Below are 20,877 nucleotides of genomic sequence, written 5' to 3'. Positions count from 1 at the left end.
TCTTGAATGTGAGTTGACGAGGACTACAGACACTGATGGAAGGCCCCCCCTCTCTCTCTCTCCCTTTTTCCATCCCTCCTTTCTCTCTCTGTAGGACCTAAAGCCAGGAGATGTGACCAACAAGAGAAGTCTGTGGGAAAACAAGGGCTCCTCCCCAGCCAAGGTAACCTGAACCACCTGAACTCTTCATAGTACACACACACACACATGGTACCTTTTTGTCTAAGAGTGTATCTAGAACCTAAAAGGTTCCCATAGGTCCCCATAGGATAACCCTTTGAAGAACCCTTTTTGATTCCAGGGAGAACCTATTTGGTTCCAGATAGAACCTTTTTGGGTTCCATGTAAAACCCTTTTCACAAAGGGTTTCCTATGGGGACAGCCAAAGAACTCTTTTGGAACCCTTTGTTCATATACATAAACACACACACCTGAGTTTAGACCATGGCTACTGCCATGAAGAATGTACACTGAACAAAAATATAAACACAACATGTAAAGTGTTGGTCCCATGTTTCATGAGCTGAAATAAAAGATCCCAGAAATCTTCCATAGCAACAAAAAGCTTATTTCTTTCAAATTTTGTGCACAAATTTGTTTGCATTTCTCCTTTGCCGAGATAATCCATCCACCTGACAGATGTGGTATATCAAGAAGCTGATTAAACAGCATTGTCATTACACAGGTGCCCCTTGTGCTGGGGACAATAAAAGGCCACTCTAAAATGTGCAGTTTTGTAACACAACACAATGCCACAGATGTCTTACGTTTTGAGAGAGGGTGCATTTGGCATCCTGACTGCAGGAATGCCCACCAGAGCTGTTACTAGATAATTTAATGTTAATTTCTCTACCATAAGCCGCCACCAATGTCATTTTAGAGAATTTGGCAGTACTTCCAACCGGCATCACAACCGCAGACCACATGTATGGCATCGTGGCATTGCTGATGTCAACGTTGTGAACAGAGTTCCCATGGTGACGGGGGGGTTATGGTATGGGCAGGAAAAAGCTACGGACGGCGAACACTACTGCATTTTATGAATGGGAATTTGAATGCACAGAAATACCGTGACGAGATCCTGAGGTATCTGTGACCAACAGATGCATATCTGTATTCCCAGTCATGTGAAATCCATAGATTAGAGCCTAATGAATTGATTTCAATTCACTGATTTCCTCATGAAGTGTAACTCTGTAAAATATTTGAAATTCTTGCATGTTGCGTTTATATTTTTGTTCAATAGTTACAGAAATGTCAAAACTTAGCAAAAATCCTTAAAATTACTGGAATTTGTACCGCCATCCTTTATCACACATCTGTGTCCCAAGTGGTACCCTACTCCCTACACAGAGCACTTATTTTTTTAATATTATTTTTTTACTACAGCCTTATGGGCCTTGGTCTAAAGTAGCGCGTTACGTAGGGAGTAGGGTTTCAATTAGGACACATATACAGTAAATTCACATGTCACACAACAGCAGTACACTTAAAAGTATACCTGGGGAATGTTTTGAGGACCTGTAGTATTTGTCTGTTAGTTAATAATATCATATGATGTACATTTTCCAGCTAGGGGGATAACAACGGCTTGTTGCTTTGTCTTGTTTTTGTTTGAAGAGCTCTGAAGAAGAGCTCTCTTAGCTAGTTGACTTCACCGTTAACTAGTCTGGAAACCCTGGAGAGGTAAAGATGTTTTAAAGATGTCAACTTCACTGCACTAATATTATCACTGGAATGACCTCAGTCTGCTATGATGTCAGGTCTTCTTCTCTTTTATTGGTAATAATTCGCCCTGGCCTGGTCCCAGATCTGTTTGTAGCAATGACCATAGGCGTTGGAAAGGCAGCACAAGAAGATCTGGAACCAGGAAAGCTGCACTGTAAATAGAAGTCAATGTTAAGAGCCATGTATTGTGCTATTGAAATATATAAACTTGGTGGTTCGAGCCCTGAATGCTGATTGGATGACAGCCGTGGTATATCAAGGGTATACACGGGTATGACAAAACGTTTATTTTTACTGCTCTAATTATGTTGGTAACCAGTTTATAATAGCAGTAAGGCAACTCGGGGGTTGGTGGTATATGGACAATATACCACGGCTAAGGGCTGTGTCCAGGCACTCCGCGTTGTGTCTTGCTTAAGAACAGCCCTTAGCCATGGTGTATTGGCCATATACCACACCCCCTCGTGCCTTATTGCTTAAATATACTATACTATGGGTAATTAGTGCCTTTCACAAAATGGCTGTTCTATATTGTTTTCCATCCTCTCATTTCTATGCCCCTCTTGACACAGCAGCACCCACGCTTCCTGTATAGTCCTTTCTACTCTACTGTATATTTCAGTTCATGTTGTTGTAGAGACACATAATATAACCAATCCTTGCTACTGTATGTGTGGTTCCTTTTAACCACATCCTGAACAGGCAGTTGAAAGGACAGCTATTTCCAACCTCTACTGTGACCCTCACAATACAGGACCCCATGGCGCTCCAACGACCACAGTGTTGGCCACAACCCCATCAAGTGGCCTCCGTTATTTACTAGGATGATATTTCACCGATAAAAGACACAATAATGATATTTATTTATGGAATGGCTCTAAATGTGGCCCCTGGAGCAGAGAGGCTTGTGAAATAGGCCCTGGCATGCCTTGCTCTGCTGTCTCCCTATAGCGGAACACACAGACAGAGTACAGCAGCCTGCCAGCAGTGCAGTCCAATGCTGTGGCGAGCCACATAGAGCTGGAGGGGCACTAGACGGCTGGTTAGTGCTGACGTAAACCAGGCGTGGCACAGGGGAAGGTGGAGGGCTAGCGGTTATGAGCTGTGTTATTAACTAACCACAAATTGTGGTGATGTCAGGAGAGCTGTATGAGGGGATAGGGGACGTAGGAGCCTGATGGGCTTGGGATGAGTTCATGGGAGTGGGCGGGATATTAGTGGCAACCTATTCCCTAATATAGTGCACTCCTTTTAAGGCTCTGGTCAAAAGTATTGCACCATATAGGGAATAGGATGCCATTTGGGACACAGTCAGGACAGTGTTACCACAGGGAACTATGGGAGACGACGTCCACGAACCACCGCGACCGGGCTTTACTGGATAGGCTTAGTGTGGATGTGGATGCAGGGGTTTGGATGTGTTGGGCAGGATGTGAACCCTGTTCATGTTGTTTCCCAAATCCCCCGTTTGGCTGGAATAAGCTTCTTGGTTCATTACTGTGGCATTTGCACTCTGTCTCAAACCTCTCAACCGAAGGCCCTAAAAATAATGGAAATCATACTCAAATGAACATCAACCCTTCCTTATTAATGTAGAAGAGGTACATTTGGTCGAACCACGGCCTGAGATTGAAAGGTTCCAGTGCACACAGCTTCTCTCAGGCAGTGTTTACTAAATGGACTGTTGAAGTGACTGCTACCTCAGATGACTTTCTCTCTTGACTTATTTCTCCACCTATCTTCTCTCAGGTGACTGGCAGAGGGGAGAATAAATCTGTCGCCAACGGTGAGTCCATTCTGTTACCATTACCAACATAGTTTTAAGCCTTAGGCCGAGGTCAAAGGTGACTGACTGTGTGTGTATCTGTGCCCATCTTGTTTGGGCCTATGCATGTCTTTGTATCTACGTTCTTCATAAGTCTGTGCTCTACTGACAACACACACCCAGAGTCAGTGAGGTTAAAGGGTTCTGCTCCATCTGAAGAAAGACAGGGAAAGGAGACTGTTGTAATTCACCGACGGCCATGTGGCCCAGCAGCACCCATAACTCCCTCGCTTCCTTCCCCAGCTCCCATAACTCCTTCCCTCCCACCCTGTAACACCATCGCCCCTGGGACCTGGTGTCAGCTGTAAATCATCTCTGTTTGCTGTTTGGCTCTCTGGCGATGGCGTTCTCAGATGCCACTTTCGCATTGTGTTCTATTTCCAAAGTGGCCCGCGCGCCACAACTCTTTTGTCCCGGTAGAGAGAACTGTTTGACCTTCAGGGATGCCGGACGTGTCTGTGTAATGTGTCGTTTTTCCAACCCCCCGCCCCCCCCCCCCATCCTCAACTCCCCTGCATCAACCCCCCTCACCCATTCGCTCCTTACCCCGACCTGGATTCTATTGTTGGGGTCGGACCTTCCAGGCTGTGAACAAATGAACAGCTGTTGGGTTGACACATTACTAGCTCATGTGGTGGAAGATTATCACGCGATACACCTCATTTTGTCAGGGGCTAGCAGAGCAGAGGCAAACTCAATATAACAAGCTCACTTCACAATTCGGGCAAGGTGTGGCTCCATAGTTGGTGCATTCTGAAAATCTCCACCCAAGACAATCTGTCTCTCTACTTTAATCCTAAATGTGTTAAAGTAGAGAGAGACACTTGAAATAGCTGCACACATCCAACGTTTCTCGACACACACACACACACGTTGTATTCACCCCCCCCCCCTCCTCTTTGTTGTCACTGAGAGAAGGGCAAATGACAACATGACATGCATCAGTTATATAAATGTCAGCAGAGACAGGTAGGCAGGCAGGGACCTCACAGGCATCTGACACCACATTGAGCAGCATGCAACAACCCCAGTCTCATGCAGATACGCCTGCTTAACTGTTCTTACGGAAGGCTCTAGTCATACTGCAAAGACTTAACACCAGATCAAGATTGCAACCAAGACAGAGGTCTCTTTAGCTGGCTAAATTTGACTGACTGTGGGTAAAGGCATAATGGTTTTGTCCTTAGGTGAGACATCCTAAATCTGGATGTGTGGGTTTAACCCATCATACATATAGTTCCAGTTAAAAGTTTGAACACACCTACTCATTCAACTATGAAATAGCACATATGGAATCCTGTAGTAACCAAAAAAGTATTTTATATTTGAGATTCTTCAAAGTAGCCACCCTTTGCCTTGATGACAGCTTTGCACACGCTTGGCATTCTCTCAACCAGTTTCACCTGGAATGCTTTTCCAACAGTCTTGAAGGATTTCCCATATATGCTGAGCACTTGTTGGCTGCTTTTCCTTCACTCTGTGGTCCAACTCATCCCAAACCATCTCAATTGGGTTGGGGTCGGGTGATTGTGGAGGCCAGGTCATCTGATGCAGCACTCCATCACTCTCCTTCTTGGTCAAATAGCTCTTACACAGCCTGGAGGTGTGTTGGGCCATTGTCCTTTTGAAAAACAAATGATAGTCCCACTAAGAGCAAACCAGATGGGATGGCTTATCGCTGCAGAATTATGTGGTAGCCATGCTGGTTAAGTGTGCCTTGAATTCTAAATAAATCACTGACAGTGTCACCAGCAAAGCACCCCCACACCATCACACCTCCTCCTCCGTGCTTAACGGTGGGAACCACACATGCGGAGATCATCTGTTCACCTACTCTGCGTCTCACAAAGATACGTAGGTTGGAACCAAAAATCTCAAATTTGGATTCATCAGACCAAAGGACAGATTTCCACCAGTCTAATGTCCATTGCTTGTGTTTCTTGGCCCAAGCAAGTCTCTTCTTCTTCTTATTGGTGTACTTTAGTAGTGGTTTCTTTGCAGCAATTCGACTGTGAAGGCCGGATTCACGCAGTCTCCTCTGAAGAGTTAATGTTGAGATGTGTCTGTTACTTGAACTCTGTGAAGCATTTATTTGGGCTGCAATCTGAGGTGCAGTTAACTCTGAATGACCTTATCCTCTGCAGCAGAGGTAACTCTGGGTCTTCCTTTCCTGTGGTGGTCCTCATGAGAGCCAGTTTCATCATAGCGCTTGATGGTTTTTGCAACTGCACTTGAAGCAACTTTTCCATATTGACTGACTTTCATGTCTTAAAGTAATGGACTGTTGTTTTTCTTTGCTTATTTGAGCTGTTCTTACCATAATATGGACTTGGTCTTTTACCAAATAGGGCTATCTTCTGTATACCCCCCTACCTTGTCACAACACAACTGATTGGCTCAAACGCATTAAGAAGGAAATAAATTCCACAAATGTACTTTTAATTGAAATGCATTCCAGGTAACTACCTCATGAACCTGGTTGAGGGAATGCCAAGAGTGTGCAAAGCTGTCAAGGCATAGGGTGGCTACTTTGAAGAATCTCAAATATAAAATATATTTTGATTTGTTTAACACTTTTTTGCTTACTACATGATTCCATATGTGTTATTTCATAGTTTTGATGTCTTCACTATTATTCTACAATGTAGAAAATAGTAAAAATAAAGAAATATCCTGGAATGAGTAGGTGTGTCCAAACTTTTGACTGGTACTGTAGGTTAGTGTATTCAACCCTTAGATTTTGACTGTAGCTCTTATCGAGTTGTCTCTGTCCCTCAGCAGGTATGGGACACGAATGATACAAAGAGCTTCTTCTGATGGCTGGTGGGGACCAAGACAATCCAAGACTCTTCCTTTTCTATGTGTATTATACCAAAAGAATATGACCACCACACTGAGGGACCCCAAGGAATGGAGAGAAACAGGAGATTCTATTTAATAAGCACTGTACTGAAACGAACAGCCACCATCTCGTACCATGACAGTGTAGTGCCTTTGCACAACGATTTACTATGACTTACTTTCACAACAAACAAACAAAAGAATATGCTGTGAAATTTGGAGGTTTTATGATAGGGTCATTTTGTTTTATATGTTATAAGCAAAAACTTACAGAAGAAAAAAAAACTTAATTGAAATTAGATATATTTCCCATGCGCTCTTCAGTACATGTGTAGTTTTGATATAGTAGAGAAATGTTTTTATATGAGGTTTCCAGTTCCACAATCATATCCGTGTTCCAAAGAGAGACATCTACCACCAATGCTCTGTCCATGTCGTCCATCTCACTTTTTTTATTTATATTTAAAGCAAAGCTTCACACATAGCTATTTTATTCATGTTCACCAGTTCAGGAGAGAGATTATACGGACTCCGTAGATTTGGCTTATTTCACTTTTTTTGTCTTACCAATAGTGCAACAATGGTCTGAGTTAATATATGTTAGCACATAAGTACATGTCGTTATGAATATTATACTGTATAATACTTCTATTACAGCTTTATACTCAAGATTTGTTTCGCTTTTGTACTCTAAAATTGAGTGACTACCAACCGACAAGAGGCAATGAAAGGCAGTGCAAGCAACTAAAGAAAAGTTGTATATCAAGACGGCTATTATAACGTTTATTATGCTAGTTTCAATTTATTTATGTTTTTTTATGTGTTTTGTCATTGGCTGTCTTTGTAGCTTTTGTACCTGCTGTTTGAATCTCTAGTTCACTTTGTTAAACTTTCAAACAACCCACAATGCAGCAGGTGTACTTAAGAGTTACATCCTCATCTTAGAGACTCTCTGATCCACAACATTCCACACCACTAAGCACGCGCACGCCGCCGGGCTTATTCACGTACATGCTCCAATGGATTCTATTTAGGAGGTAAAGGACCTCAGCTTTGTCAGTGAGTTTGTCTGAATATGGCATGCCAGATACACATTTATACACTATGCCTGTACCTTGAGACGGCATCGGTTTAAGCCGTATGTCGCCTTGCCATTTAAGCCCAAATCCGATGTACTAACTATAGGACTCTGAAAGAACGGAAAGTGCACATTTCGATATTGACGAGGATTGAGTCAGTCAAAGGAAGACAGATTTTGACTCCAGCCAACAATTGCGCTTGACGCTTGTTCTGGGTTTGAGTTTTCCTAAAAGTTCCATAATGGTATGTAAGATCGTGTTTACAGCATAAATCCTTTACATACAACAGTCTCAAGGCCTTGTTTTTGCGTGTAATAAACTGTACCTTACACGTTGCCAACTCAGTTTGACTTCAGCTGTTTCCTTCTTTTTTTAACCGTTTCATTATTGATGTTCTATGTTTCACATTTCATTCATTCATTTTGCATGACATGCTTTGATAATATGGGTATTAAATAAAGGTTAGCAGGGGCATTGTAAGATTGTTCTGTGTAAACCTTGACAATCACATTCCATGACTCCTTAGAACGACAAGCAATGGAGTCTGACCAAAATATCTTAACATTATTTTACATTGCTGTTATTTCATATTTTGGTCATTTGCTTTTTTTGTCCATTTTGAAATTGTATTTTGATTTCAAACACCCTCATTTATTGTGTAGAGTTAACTATGCAAGGCACTCTATCTGTCGTTTCAGATACAACTTTGTTATAGTAGTGGGTAGTTTCCTACAGAATGAATGTTATGAAATATTTGTACCGTTGACTCAACAACAGCAATAAAGAGATATAAATTGTTCCAATTTGTCAAATTTATTTTCTCTTTCTTTCTAACACGGAACTCACTATATCATTGTCTGCTTAGACAGCTTTACCTCTACCTATCTTGGAACTCAGAACCAAATGAATGTTAACAGCCTGTGTGAGTATGACATGACATGACTATAGCTCGATTAGATGAGCCACGGTTAAGTCCTTGTTCCTGCTTTTAATGGTTGAGATATATATCAGGCTTCCTTTATCTCTAACAATAGACTTCACTGCCCTAACCAATCAGATATAAGAGGTGGTCACATGGGTGGCAGGGCTGCATTATGTGAGCATTAGAGTCTCATTGAAGTTGTCTGTTTCTGGATCTGAAAGAATAAGACCGGTCCATTTCTCTTTCCCGTGGGGTTTGGAGGTAAGGCTATTGACTGTGACCCCTGACTTGACTGTAACAATGACACTTTACTGGGATGCATGTGTGAATGAATGCCTGCTCTGGGGCTAGACTCCTGTTTTATAATCCATGTCAATCTGGGCACTGGGGATGTGGAATAAATGGATTCTGGGCAAGAAGGACCATATCATATTTTTTTGCATTAAGAAATGCTGAACTAATACATTTCAGGCAATGCCAGAGAGAAAAGTTGATGGATTCTGTTTCTTTGCGTCTGTTTGATTTGCTTCTCATGGCCCAGACTGGACAGAGACAGACAGTCAGTGGGCACTAAGCTCGTCTTCTGTAGGGGGAACTGGGTGTTAGCATGCTTTGGGCTTTGACTTAATGCTGGTTAATGCTGAAAGCGGCACCCGCAACATTCCTGCCACTGTCAAACCATTTTATTCCAGCGCTCGAGCCAGGGCCCAATGCTGACCGCGCACATTAAAGCGAAACGCATTTAATTCCACGGGGAAACGAGTCTCATCGCCTGTGAATTCTTGGTGGATTTGAGTTAATACGTTTTGAGACACAGCTCTTTAAACAGATGGTGTATATTCTACTTCACATCTCTCTTAGCTAGAGTTCTCTGTTGTAGCCATTCGGAGGTCGGACTGGGACACTATGGCCTCAACTGAGTTGAAGTCTGTTTAGAAGAAATGCACTCTAGGCTAGTTACTTCCGTCCAAATGTATGTTATGTATAGGAGTGTGTCCCAAATACACTTCACTTGTCATGAACTGGCATGTAAGGTCAGAGGATGGGCGGAGGGAAGGAAGGAGGGATGGGTGAGGTGGGGAGTAGTGGTTTTCTAATCCAGCCCTCTAGGTTTGCTTCAGTTTTATCCTTCATGGCAAATATGGTCAATGTTAAGATTGACTCCCATCTCCTCTGATAGATGGTTTCATAATGGGATCATCTTGGGCATGTAACTCGTGTTGCTAAAAGCTGTGGAGTTGATGGGTGCTGTATGTACAGCTCTAGAGGGTTGGCCAACCCGTTGTCTAAAATAGCTGGCCTTGACTGGCATGTTATTCATTGATTTAATGTGTGTGTGTGTGTGTGTGTGTGTGTGTGTGTGTGTGTGTGTGTGTGTGTGTGTGTGTGTGTGTGTGTGTGTGTGTGTGAGTACAAGCATGTAGGCGCTCAATAAGCTCAGCCAACTTCATTGTCTAGAATAGCACCTAACACCTGCTGGTGAACTGTGCTTTATTATTGTTAAAAATAACCCCTCCCGTATATCAACGGAGTGACTCTAGTTTTATGATCTGATGATTTATCTTTCAACGGAAAGTTCCTCCACACGATAGCATTCTTACATTTGTTAGTTAAATATAGAACTATATAACCTCATGAATCTGTTCCTGTCTGTAAAGTAATGATAGCCTTCAGGTTGTCCCTAAAATGCACCGTATCTGGTATGACAAGGCCATCGGCTTGAAATAATACGTTGGAGTTTAATTAATGCCAGTACATATTTGGGAGGTATGTGCTATTCCTTAGCACCTGTGCAAAGTGTTCACCTGCTATTTCTAGAAGAGTGTAAACACATTTATAGTACACTGATCTACGATTGGGATGGCAGGGCAGTGGTTATAAAAATAAAATAAAACAGTTTAATTTACTGTTATATGTTTGTCTTGAACTGGAAATCTATAAATAAAGTATTGGAAAGTAACAGTGCATTTTAGTGCCTGGTGCAAAAATACTCAAATGTGTCCCTCAAAGTGTCCATTGCTGTCCCAGTCCCAGTGGAATGGTTAGTGTGTTATCCAGACATCAGGTTATCCTGCCCATAGAGCAGAGAGGAGAAGCCCTCCATGCCAAGAGGAAATGGCTGAGGATTAGTCTTGGAGCTGTTTAGAGCTGAGGGCCTCAGGGCAGCCAGTCCCAGTGGTGAAAGAACACCACATACAGACACTCGACTCAAACACGTCAGATATCACTGTACTGTGTATCTCTATGTGCCGCAGATGAAAACGTCAGTAGGCCTGAGTGCGTTTAAAATGGTCCCTATTCCTTATCTAGTGCACTAGAGCCCTGGTTAAAAGTAGTGCACTATATCAGGAATAGGGTGCCATTTTAGACACAGCTTTGTGTGGGTAGGGAAGATTCAAAGGTTTCAATCGGTATCTCGTGTTTTTGCAATCCATCCATGCCCCAGTCATTTCACCACTATATTCCCACTCCTCGTGCTTATTTGTGTGAAACAGAAAACATCAGTAGTCTTGTCTCTCATGTCCAGGTAATCCGATCTAAACATGGCAGATGAAGAAAATGAGTAAGTATGGTATATTTATCTTTGTCGTCTCAGAAACTGTAGCCTACACTACAGTGTATTTAGTAACGAAAATGTTTTTCAAAACAATGTCTTCCAACAAAATGTCTCATGTTTTTTTGTTTGTTTTCTTTTCAGGGAGGAAGGTACAGTAAGACTTTGAGAATTGTTTATTACTTTTTTGGCTAAACGAAATACGCTTCAAGCCACTTTAAGCTGAGTGTACAAAACATTAGGGAATACCTGCTCTTTCCATGTCATAGACTGACCAGGTGAATCTAGGTGAAACCTACGTTCCCTTACTGATGTCACCTGTTAAATCCTCTTCAATCAGTGAAGATGAAGGGGAGGAGACAGGTTAAAGACGGATTTTTAAGCCTTGGGACAATTGAGAAATATATTGTGTGTGTGGCATTCAGAGGATGAATGGGCAAGACAAAAGATTTAAGTGCCTTTAAGAGCCAGGCGCACCAGTTTGTGTGTGTCAGGAACCGCAATACTGCTGGGTTTTCACGCTCAACAGTTTCCCATGTGTATCAAAAATGGTCCACCACCCAAAGGACATCCATCCAACTTAACACAACTGTGGGAAGCATTGGAGTCGACATGAGCCAGCATCCCTGTGGAACGCTTTCGACACCTTGTAGAGTCCATGCCCTGACGAATTGAGGCTGTTCTGAGAGCAAAAAGAGGTGCAGCTCATGATTAGGATGGTGTTCCTAATGTTTTGTACACTCAAATGCACATATATTGCTAAGATTGACTATATTAGCTGTATTGCAAATATATTGCTGAGCTGACTTAACCCATGTCTGCGCAGTTGCAGAAACCCCCACAGAGGAAGGTAAAAGCTGTGTATGGCTTCGTGCGTTACTTAGACGTTGTTTGATTGAGTGCATGCTAGATATACTGTAGCAAGTCCTTCTTGTGTCATTGTCAAAGCCTGTTATAGGCCATTCTTTTACTGTTTAAACTCAAATTATTCATGGATTTATTTTTTTTAAAGCATGCTTCGTGTACCTGATCAAAATATACGTTAAATTACACATTTCAAATGCTATGTCTACATTTGTCTGTCAAGGTAAACATTTGGAATTTGCATATCATTTGTATACTTGTTTCCTACCCTTCTGTCTTTGTGGTGTGTGCTTACATGGATATCCAAGGTGTATGAGACTTCTACCCTTTTCATGTGTCCGACTCCATATTCCATCCAATAGCTAAACAGACGTTACACCATGCACTCTCCATTCCATAAACAGAATGTGTTGTTCACTCTAGAATGGTTTTCAATGTTCTGACAAAGGTTGCACGAAATGTTTGTATGTACTGTACGGAAATCCTACTGATACTGAATCAGATTCAAACAATTTGATCCAATCTGATCACTAGGTATGAAAATGTGTTTCATACCAGTTTGATGGCCCTGACTACAGATCTAGGATCAGATCACCATACACCAATTCTAAACCATAATCATTATTGTCCTTAAACAATATCTGACCCTAGGTCAGTGGTTAGGGCTTCTACCAACTCATTGCCTTGTATTGAACCACTAATTCATCTTCTGTCCACTCATCAGTCGAGGTTGAAGTCCCAGCAGAGGAAGGTAAAGTGTCCCGTGTGCTGTGAACTGCATGTATACAGTTCCATAAATAATAGTATTATCAAGATATGCATATTGTACAGCTAGAGATGCAGTTTTCTTCAGTGTTGAAATACTCTATATTCCTATGTCATACATACTAGTTTCTAGAATGCACTGTAACATTTTGGCTCTAGTCACTGGTACCTTAATTTCAGATAGCATACAGTATTCCTGTAGTTAATGCTGCATTAATGATTTTGGCTGTATTCATTATGAACAAAACAATGCACTTTAAGCTTTATTCAGATGTCTGATGTCCTTACAATAGATGCTGCTCCTGCAGAGGAAGGTAATGCTTTTCAACGCTTCATATGTACAGATTCTGCATGCTAATATACATGTACTGTACCCCACATACAAGTTATATACTGTACAACAACAACAAACATGTGGTATGAGCAGTGTTTTTGTAGTCAATGAAGTTGAAAGCAATTGTCCCGCGGATATTCTGTCACGTATAACGTACATAATATCTCTCCTCGCAGAGCTGCAAAATAATATTTGCTTCATAATCAGACCAAAGGCTGTATTTCTCTCTGCCTAATTGACTCAGCCTTAGCATAACAGTGGCTGACACTAAACAATCCTATGCTTTTAGCTATAACAGAACCTGCCACAGAACCCGTAGAAGGTGCATATATATTATTATTATTATTATTGGCTTAGTACCAAAAAAGTAATCATCTTTGTCAAAGTGATAGTTAAGCGATTTATCTACTGTAGGTCTAAATGTGTAAAATTGATGAACTATCCCTTTTTAAGTTATTTGCTTCACTCATTGCAAATTCACTAATCAACGATATGACTTTACCACAGAACCTGCCCCGTGCAGTCGTAGGTAAACCGTGTCATGGCTTGATATGCTTCTTGTTTTTGCACATTATTATTATTAGTGAATAATAATCATTCATCCACTTACTAATCATTCCCTACCGTTACCGTAGAGCCCACGCCAGACGTAGAAACAGGTAATGCTTTCTTGCGTTTAACATTAAATGTCATTGCTGCATATTAAGATGTACCCTAGCTACAGTATCATTATTAGACTTAAGTGTCGAGAGCAAAAGTATACCGGTGTTATTATTTTACCCCACAGTAGTTTGGCGTTATGTCGTGGAACATGTTTGTTTTGGTTCTGTCTTCTTTGCTTCAAGCTTTATTCGCATACTAACATTGTATCTTCACCGTAGAACCAGAACCAGAGCCAGAGCCAGACGTAGAAGGTAAAGACCTGTTTTTGCTTTACCATGGTCTTTAGTTTCTAGTATAGATGTGCATTTGTGCTAATAGTACACGTTCCTTAATGCCAGTGAAGTAATCTAAGACACATAAGCAATCGGCATTATATTAATGCAACATACAGTGCATGCTTATTTTCACAACACTGACTGAGTTATTTTTATTATTATATCAATTATAATATATATTACTTTTTCTTTACCTCATATTTTTACACTCAACTGATCCACTCCTCATTTGCTTATCCTTACAAAAGAGCCCACTGCAGTAGAAGGTAATTTTGATCTTTTACCTCTACATCACAAAGTTTTCCCCTGCATGGATTATACTGTAGCCTTCTATCTGCAATAGTAACGTAATGTATTAACTAGGCACGACAACAGCTTGCAGCTAATCTGGCCCACAGGTGCTGTCAAAGCCGCAACAAAAATATTTTTGCACATTCATTTTCATAATTATTTGCTTCCTGCTTTATTGATTCCTTCATGTGTCCTAGCAACAGAGCCCCCCACCTGTTGTAGAAGCTAAAGCTTTTTTTTGGGCTTCATCTTACAAATACGTACAGTGCATCATCTCATATTCTATTGTTCGCTTCATGCTTTCCTATCTTTGCTAATCAGTCTGATGATGCTTTTATAACAGAGCCGCCCCCCGCAGTAGTAGAAAGTAAAGCTTTTCTTGGCTTCGAATTCGCTTAGTTTGACCTGCATTTGATATCCCAGATGCATGTATGTTATAAACTGTATTATAAACTGGGTGGTTCGAGCCCTGAATGCTGATTGGCTGACAGCCGTGGTATATCAGATGTATACCATGTGTATGACAAAACATGTTTTTTTATTACTGCTCTGCTCTATTACTGCTCTCATGCTAAAGTGTCTCAAATGGTACCAGTGAAAGATGTGCTATATAAGCAATAAGGCACCTCGGGGGTTTGTGGTATATTGCCAATATACCACGGCTAAGGCCTGTGTCCAGGCACTCCGCGCTGCGTTGTGCATAAGAACAGTCCTTAGCTGTGGTATATTGGCCATATACCACACCCCCTCGGGCCTTATTGCTTATATAGCACACCTTTCACTGGTATCATTTGTGCCACTTTAGCATACCCAGCTAACAAACGTATCGTACTGATTAACCCCCATTACTGACTAATATGTACTGATTCAATATCAATAGACCTTTACAGCGTGCGCTTCACAACGTCATATTCTCACACTCCACTGATCCACATTTCAGTCTATCGACTACTAAACAAATCATTCTCATGTCCCTCACATAGAAACGCCTGCAGAAGAAGGTACCTGTTATACGTAGTTGTCTTGTACAGAATGCATGAAGTGTACTCCTATAACTATAGACTGTGACGGTCTGCTGTGAATGTTCTTTTGTATTCCTTAGTATCTAATACTTTGTGTTTCATACCATTCCGCTGCCTGTCAGAACATTGAGCCATCACTATGTGATAATGCATTGGTTTTGGTTGCGTAATACACACTTTCATACAGTAGGTTTCAATAGATAAGGCCTATGACTGAAATATCCTGCAGTAATAATCCAATGTGTTACCATAGTGTACTGAACATGTATGAGTCTTGTGTTGAAAGCTCTGTGTGTAATCATCCCTTCTTTTTCTGTATGTTTTTCACCAACAGCCGGTGGAGAGACTCAAGGTGAGTGTGGTCTAGTTCTTTGTAACTATAGTTCTAGGTCTATTCTTGTTCTATGTAACTAGTTCTAGATCTATTCTTGTTCTATGTAACTAGTTCTAGGTCTATTCTTGTTCTCTGTAACCAGTTCTAGGTCTATTCTTGTTCTCTGTAACCAGTTCTAGGTCTATTCTTGTTCTCTGTAACCAGTTCTAGGTCTATTCTTGTTCTATGTAACTAGTTCTAGATCTATTCTTGTTCTATGTAACTAGTTCTAGATCTATTCTTGTTCTATGTAACTAGTTCTAGGTCTATTCTTGTTCTATGTAACTAGTTCTAGATCTATTCTTGTTCTATGTAACTAGTTCTAGATCTATTCTTGTTCTATGTAACTAGTTCTAGGTCTATTCTTGTTCTCTGTAACCAGTTTAAGGTGTAGTTGTCAAGTTCTCTGTATGTATTTTGGATAGAATTTCAGAAAATCACTCTTTAGAGTCATGTGTCTCAGTCTAAAATAAGTTATTTCTTGTTTTATTATTTTTTGCTATAAAACAACAGACCGTACTGAAGGCACAATTAGATTTCGTATTAAAAGGTTTTGAAGTTTTGAAAAACGTCTGTTGAATCATTTTCAAAGCCATTTATGTTTTAAAAAACACTTCAAACCTTCGGATTTTTCTAAATTTGGTTAAGAGACATTTCAAAACATTTAGATTTTTACTAATCAGATTTAGAAAAAATATATATTGAATTTGATCACTTCTTATTTCTACTTTGAATGAAATATAATATAATATATCATATAATATATCATATAATATAATATAATAGCCTTTTCTGTTGTGACTTACAGATTCCAAAGCCAAACCAAAGTAAGTGTTTGATTCTATTTCGGCCAACAACTTTCTCTTGTGGTTTTCCGTGTCACTGAATCAAAGTAATTAAATGGAGAGTATTTGATGGAATCATCTTTGGTGTTTTTCAGAAGTTTTATGCCAAACGTTGCCCCTCCAAAGCTACCAGAGGGAGATGGTAAAGTCGATTTTGACGTGAGTGATGCAATCCTACCAGCTAGATTACCTGAATATAGCAAAAAGAGTACACAACAAACTATGTGTGTGTGTGTGTGTGTGTGTGTGTGTGTGTGTGTGTGTGTGTGTGTGTGTGTGTGTGTGTGTGTGTGTGTGTGTGTGTGTGTGTGTGCGTGTGTGTTTTTTTATTTTTGTATTTTTTTTATAGGACCTGCACAGGAAGCGTCAAGAGAAGGACATGGCTGAGCTGACCTCTCTGATTGAGTCTCACTTTGTCCAGAGGAAGAAAGATGAAGATGAGCTCATCAGTCTCGTCAACAGGATCGTAAGTCCTCTACTGTAGCACGGCTGGAGCTCATACACACACACACACTGCTGAGACACTGCGTGGGCGTGTTGGTGAACTGCACACGTAATGAGTGACATTGCAGACCTGACATTCTGGTTGGCTCCCATAGCTTAAGCCCAGGCTCAGTGTGCCAACATAGTCTTGAGGTACACAGAGGAATCAGGTTGGATACCTTATCTGTCACGGACTGTAACTGTATGTGTGTGTGTGTGTGTGTGTGTGCAGGAGAAGCGTCGTACCGAGAGGGCAGAGCAGCAGAGGATTCGTGCTGAGCAAGAGAAAGAGAGGCAGGCCCGTCTAGCCGTGAGTCTCTCATTGTGTAATGTTTCAATTGTGATGTCAAGGCCAACTGCGGCCCAAGTTGTTTTCTCCTCTTCTTTAACCTTCTGTTGCTCACTCCCCGACGCAGGAAGAGAAAGAGAGGAGGGAGCAAGATGAACAGCGTAGGAAGCACGATGATGACGCCAAGAAGAAGAAGGCCCTCACTACCATGACTCACACGTACGGTGGCATCCAACAGAAGGTCAGCGCTAGCTCCGCACGCACTCGCTCTCTCTCATGATCACGACATTTGCATCAGAGTTGCTGCCCCCTCGTGGTTATCTTGACACTTACATGCCCTCTCGCTGTGCTGCGGGGATGTCCTTCCACAGCAAGAGGGCAAGAAGGGAGCCAAGAAGCAGACTGAGAGAGAAAAGAAGAAGAAGATCCTGGCTGACAGAAGGAAGGCTCTGATCATCGACCATCTCAACGAGGACAAACTCAAGTATGACGTGTTTAATTACCCCGAAATACTCACAGGTCTTTGACTGAGTCTCAAATGGCACCCGGCATCTGGTCAAAAGTTATGCACTTTTTAGGGAATAGGGTATCGTCACAGACACACACTGAAAGCTCTATTTCATTGTTGAAATGATCTATTGTACAGGTTTACACATCGAAGAAAACATGAAATGCAGATAAATACACATAGTTGCTTAGAAAGTCTCCTGTGAAGGAGAGACCGCAAGTAGAACCTCATGCGCTGGCTGAACGCTGGCTTCCCGTTGGTTGTCGTCCTGCAGGGAGAAGGCCAATGAGCTGTGGCAGTGGATGATGGAGCTGGAGGCGGAGAAGTTCGACCTCAGCGAGAGACTGAAGAAGCAGAAATACGACGTAAGTGTTCTCACTCCGGTCCAAGCTATGGTGACAAAACCCATGGCTGTACTGTGCATAGTGATCCACAGGGTAAAAACAAGATCACTGGTCGTGCCAATGACATGACAGTATAATACGGTGATGATTACAAGATTGTGATGTTTTACTTCAAATGGGTCTTTTTCATGTGTCCTGACCTCCATATCATCTCCTCTGAACTCCTTATCATCTCCTCTGTCATCCAATGACTGCATACCACAAGGGGCTGGTGAGGGGAGGACGGCTCATAATAAATGACGGGAGTGAATTGAGGAAAAATGTACTGTGATTGGGTTGTCTCACCTATCTTAAAATTAATGCACTAACTGTTTACGTCTCTCTGGATAAGAGGGTCTGCTAAATGACTAAAATGTTCATGTAAAAGGAATGGAATCCAACATGGAAACCATGTGTTTGATACCATTCCATTTATTCCGTTCCAGCCATTCCTATGTGCCCGTCCTCCCCAATTAAGCTGCCACCGGCCGCCTGTGCTCTATACCAAAGCATTACATGTGTCCTTTTACATGCTGTGAATGCAGTCTATTTCACAGAGAGTAACTTACACTCATGAAATACAAAGCAGTTTAAACATACACATGCATAACAAGCCACATCCCCCTACTCTGAAACTGGTAGTGTTAATCCTACTGGCTAAGAGGACTTCCTACGAGGGGCGCAGCTGTCTAAAACTCTGACTTGCTTCCAGATGAATGTTCTCCAGACCCGAATCAATGAGCAGCAGAAGTTGTGAGTAATCGGCTGTGGGGGCGTCAACCTCACTGTTGTGTAGTCCGCTGTCAGTCGTTGTTGTCAGAGTGAGCGTTTTTTATTTGACACTCGGGGCTCAGGGAAGCGCAACCGGGTGACCGGGTCAGGTCAGGTGGTGGACCACAGGTGAATGCTTTCGACCACAGGTGAACCACGCACTCCGCACACTCAGACAGGTGGTGGTGCAGCCAGGCCGTGGCTCCAAACTGCAGGATCCCAGGTTTCCCTACAGGTTTCAGTCAGTGTGTTGTCTCAGTGCTTAGGCAGCCTCCACTGTGTGTCCCTTCACAGATCAATCAGCTTCTGGCCCGTGTCCAGGACCACCAGAGGTAAGTACCCAGAGCCACACTGGTCAGTTTCTTCTCTATTTAAAAGAGCCTGGGGGGCCTAAAACAACCAACAAATGATAATTAATGCTCCTCATTAAAAGAAAACATTAAATAAAGCCATGTTTTGGAATACTATCAAGACATTTGCAGTTGGGAACATTCAATGGAGTGTGTCTCAAAAGTCTAAAGTGGCTTCCTCTCTTCGTCTCCTCTCATTAATCGGTATTGATCTGAAGACACAGGGTATGTGAAAGCAACCTTTCCTGCTTTTTTTCATCAGTGCAGATGAAGGAAAGGAGACAAGGAGAAGGAGCTACTTTAGACTATTGAGATACACCCATTGTCCCTCATCCATTCACTGTTCACGGTCTTAACCCCAAGGCCTTTTAAAGTCACATGATCCTGCTTGAAGAGAACTAGCTCGGAGCATATGATCCAACCTGGGAGAAAACATTAGGATCGTAGTGCTGCATCCTAAGTTGACCAGTCTTCAGAGTGGCTCCTTCCATTCCATCCATCCCTCTCCATTCATCTAGAATAGACCCCAATAGTCTGGGAAGATCGTGATCCTAATCAACAGCCTACTATTGGCCCCAGAACATTGTGTCATCATCAAAACTGACAGTACATTATAGTCTTTGTAGGTTAAGGAACTTAGTTAAGTCGTATGTATTGCAGTTCATACAGTATACGTACTGTAATGCCTCTAAAAAATGACCTCTGGGAAAATGGGTTGACTCCTGTCCACTAGTTTCTGATGGTAAGTTGAATTTTACATACAGGTATTGGCTGGCTATAGCTTTCTAACTCATCTGTCAGGCTTGAGGAATGATAGATTGATAGCCTATAATAAATTATACATTTAAATGGTGCATTATGGGTGAAATTCTAACTTCCAATTCAGTCAAATGTCCACTTAGTTTCCCATTGACATCAGTGCATGACTAAGAGAAAATGAGAGTTAGGATTTGGCCCTAAGAGAACATCACGGTAAGACCGCTGAAGATAGGACACGATCGCCATGTCATTCATTCATCCTCGTCCTTCACTAACCCTCGGTCCTGTGTGTGAAAGTTCTGTGTTCCCTTTCATCCTGCGATGCATGCCAACTCTCACAGAACTGTCTCTGTTTCCATTCCCATCCCACACTCCCCCCTCTTTCATACATCAATCTATCTATCTCTAACTCATTCTTTCAAAACTACTCTTCCTCTTTGGTGCTGTAAACATCCTAGAAAATGTTTAGGATAGATTTGTTGAAGATGTTCCTGGTAGAACCTTTGAATATACATGTACTCGATATTTAAAATATTTTGTTGGTCTTATGTATTCACTGACATTAGTATAGTAATCGCTTATAGAATTCCTTTTAGGTCCTTGAGGAGCTTATGTCTTTCAGCTCTTAGTATAACTACGTGTATTGTTCCTAAGTATACCAATATAATAGCGCCACCTACTGGTCAGATAGAAAGAGTGACAGAGGTGTTTGACTGGTCTGTCTACGCTGTGTGGTTTCACAGTGCCAAAGGCAGAGGCAAGGCCAAGGCAGTCAGGAGATAATGAGACCTGGCAGGATGAAGTCTTCAGGACTGAGACGCCAGACGATGACGGAGGATTGTTTTGTTGTTGGTCTTGTTATCAGTGTACATGCAAATTACTATGGAAATGTACTGTTATCACGGTCACTGTTTGCATGAAGCTAGAAACAATAAAGAGATGTTTGCTTTTGA

At 41.7% G+C, this 20,877-nt stretch overlaps 2 protein-coding genes across 11 annotated transcripts in view; both read left to right on the top strand.

Annotated features, from left to right (window-relative positions):
• The window catches only part of cald1a (caldesmon 1a), a 55,665-nt gene extending 47,393 nt beyond the window's left edge, over positions 1-8,272 (top strand). For 6 of the 9 annotated variants that reach the window (XM_055938077.1, XM_055938074.1, XM_055938078.1 and 3 more), the window contains 3 exons: positions 95-163; positions 3,478-3,514; positions 6,335-8,272. In XM_055938077.1, the coding sequence (XP_055794052.1) occupies positions 95-163; positions 3,478-3,514; positions 6,335-6,351 (123 nt within the window). In that variant the 3' untranslated portion in view covers positions 6,352-8,272. Of the gene's footprint in view, positions 1-94; positions 164-1,620; positions 1,687-3,477; positions 3,515-6,334 lie in introns of those variants that run through there. The other 3 variants (XR_008761354.1, XR_008761355.1, XR_008761353.1) reach the window with 2 other exon arrangements.
• Positions 8,273-13,384: 5,112 nt separating this feature from the next.
• Positions 13,385-20,877, top strand: LOC129865352 (troponin T, cardiac muscle-like). 2 transcript variants are annotated; one of them, XM_055938072.1, is made up of 13 exons: positions 13,385-13,571; positions 13,794-13,826; positions 14,099-14,116; positions 15,498-15,515; positions 16,345-16,363; positions 16,477-16,540; positions 16,731-16,847; positions 17,097-17,174; positions 17,281-17,394; positions 17,525-17,637; positions 17,936-18,026; positions 18,757-18,797; positions 20,668-20,877. In XM_055938072.1, the coding sequence occupies exons 6-13, from the start codon at positions 16,484-16,486 to the stop codon at positions 20,705-20,707; spliced, it is 651 nt and encodes a 216-aa protein (XP_055794047.1). In that variant the 5' UTR covers positions 13,385-13,571; positions 13,794-13,826; positions 14,099-14,116; positions 15,498-15,515; positions 16,345-16,363; positions 16,477-16,483; the 3' UTR covers positions 20,708-20,877. The 2 variants fall into 2 exon arrangements, with proteins under 2 accessions (XP_055794047.1, XP_055794048.1); XM_055938073.1 differs by lacking the exon at positions 13,385-13,571 and adding an exon at positions 15,125-15,142.

The sequence above is a fragment of the Salvelinus fontinalis genome, chromosome 11, assembly GCF_029448725.1.
Source record: "Salvelinus fontinalis isolate EN_2023a chromosome 11, ASM2944872v1, whole genome shotgun sequence".
In the NCBI taxonomy this organism is placed as follows: Eukaryota; Metazoa; Chordata; class Actinopteri; order Salmoniformes; family Salmonidae; genus Salvelinus; species Salvelinus fontinalis.
The sequence above is the reverse complement of the archived record's forward strand: the minus strand, read 5'-3'. Positions and strand labels throughout refer to the sequence as shown.

Excerpts from the sequence above, each read along its gene's own strand:
- LOC129865352 (XM_055938072.1), top strand. The coding sequence starts at position 16,484 with ATGCCAAACGTTGCCCCTCCAAAGCTACCAGAGGGAGATGGTAAAGTC. Across the intron at positions 17,395-17,524 it reads ACGGTGGCATCCAACAGAAG|CAAGAGGGCAAGAAGGGAGC; the intron begins GTCAGCGCTAGC and ends GTCCTTCCACAG. Across the intron at positions 17,638-17,935 it reads CTCAACGAGGACAAACTCAA|GGAGAAGGCCAATGAGCTGT; the intron begins GTATGACGTGTT and ends GTCGTCCTGCAG.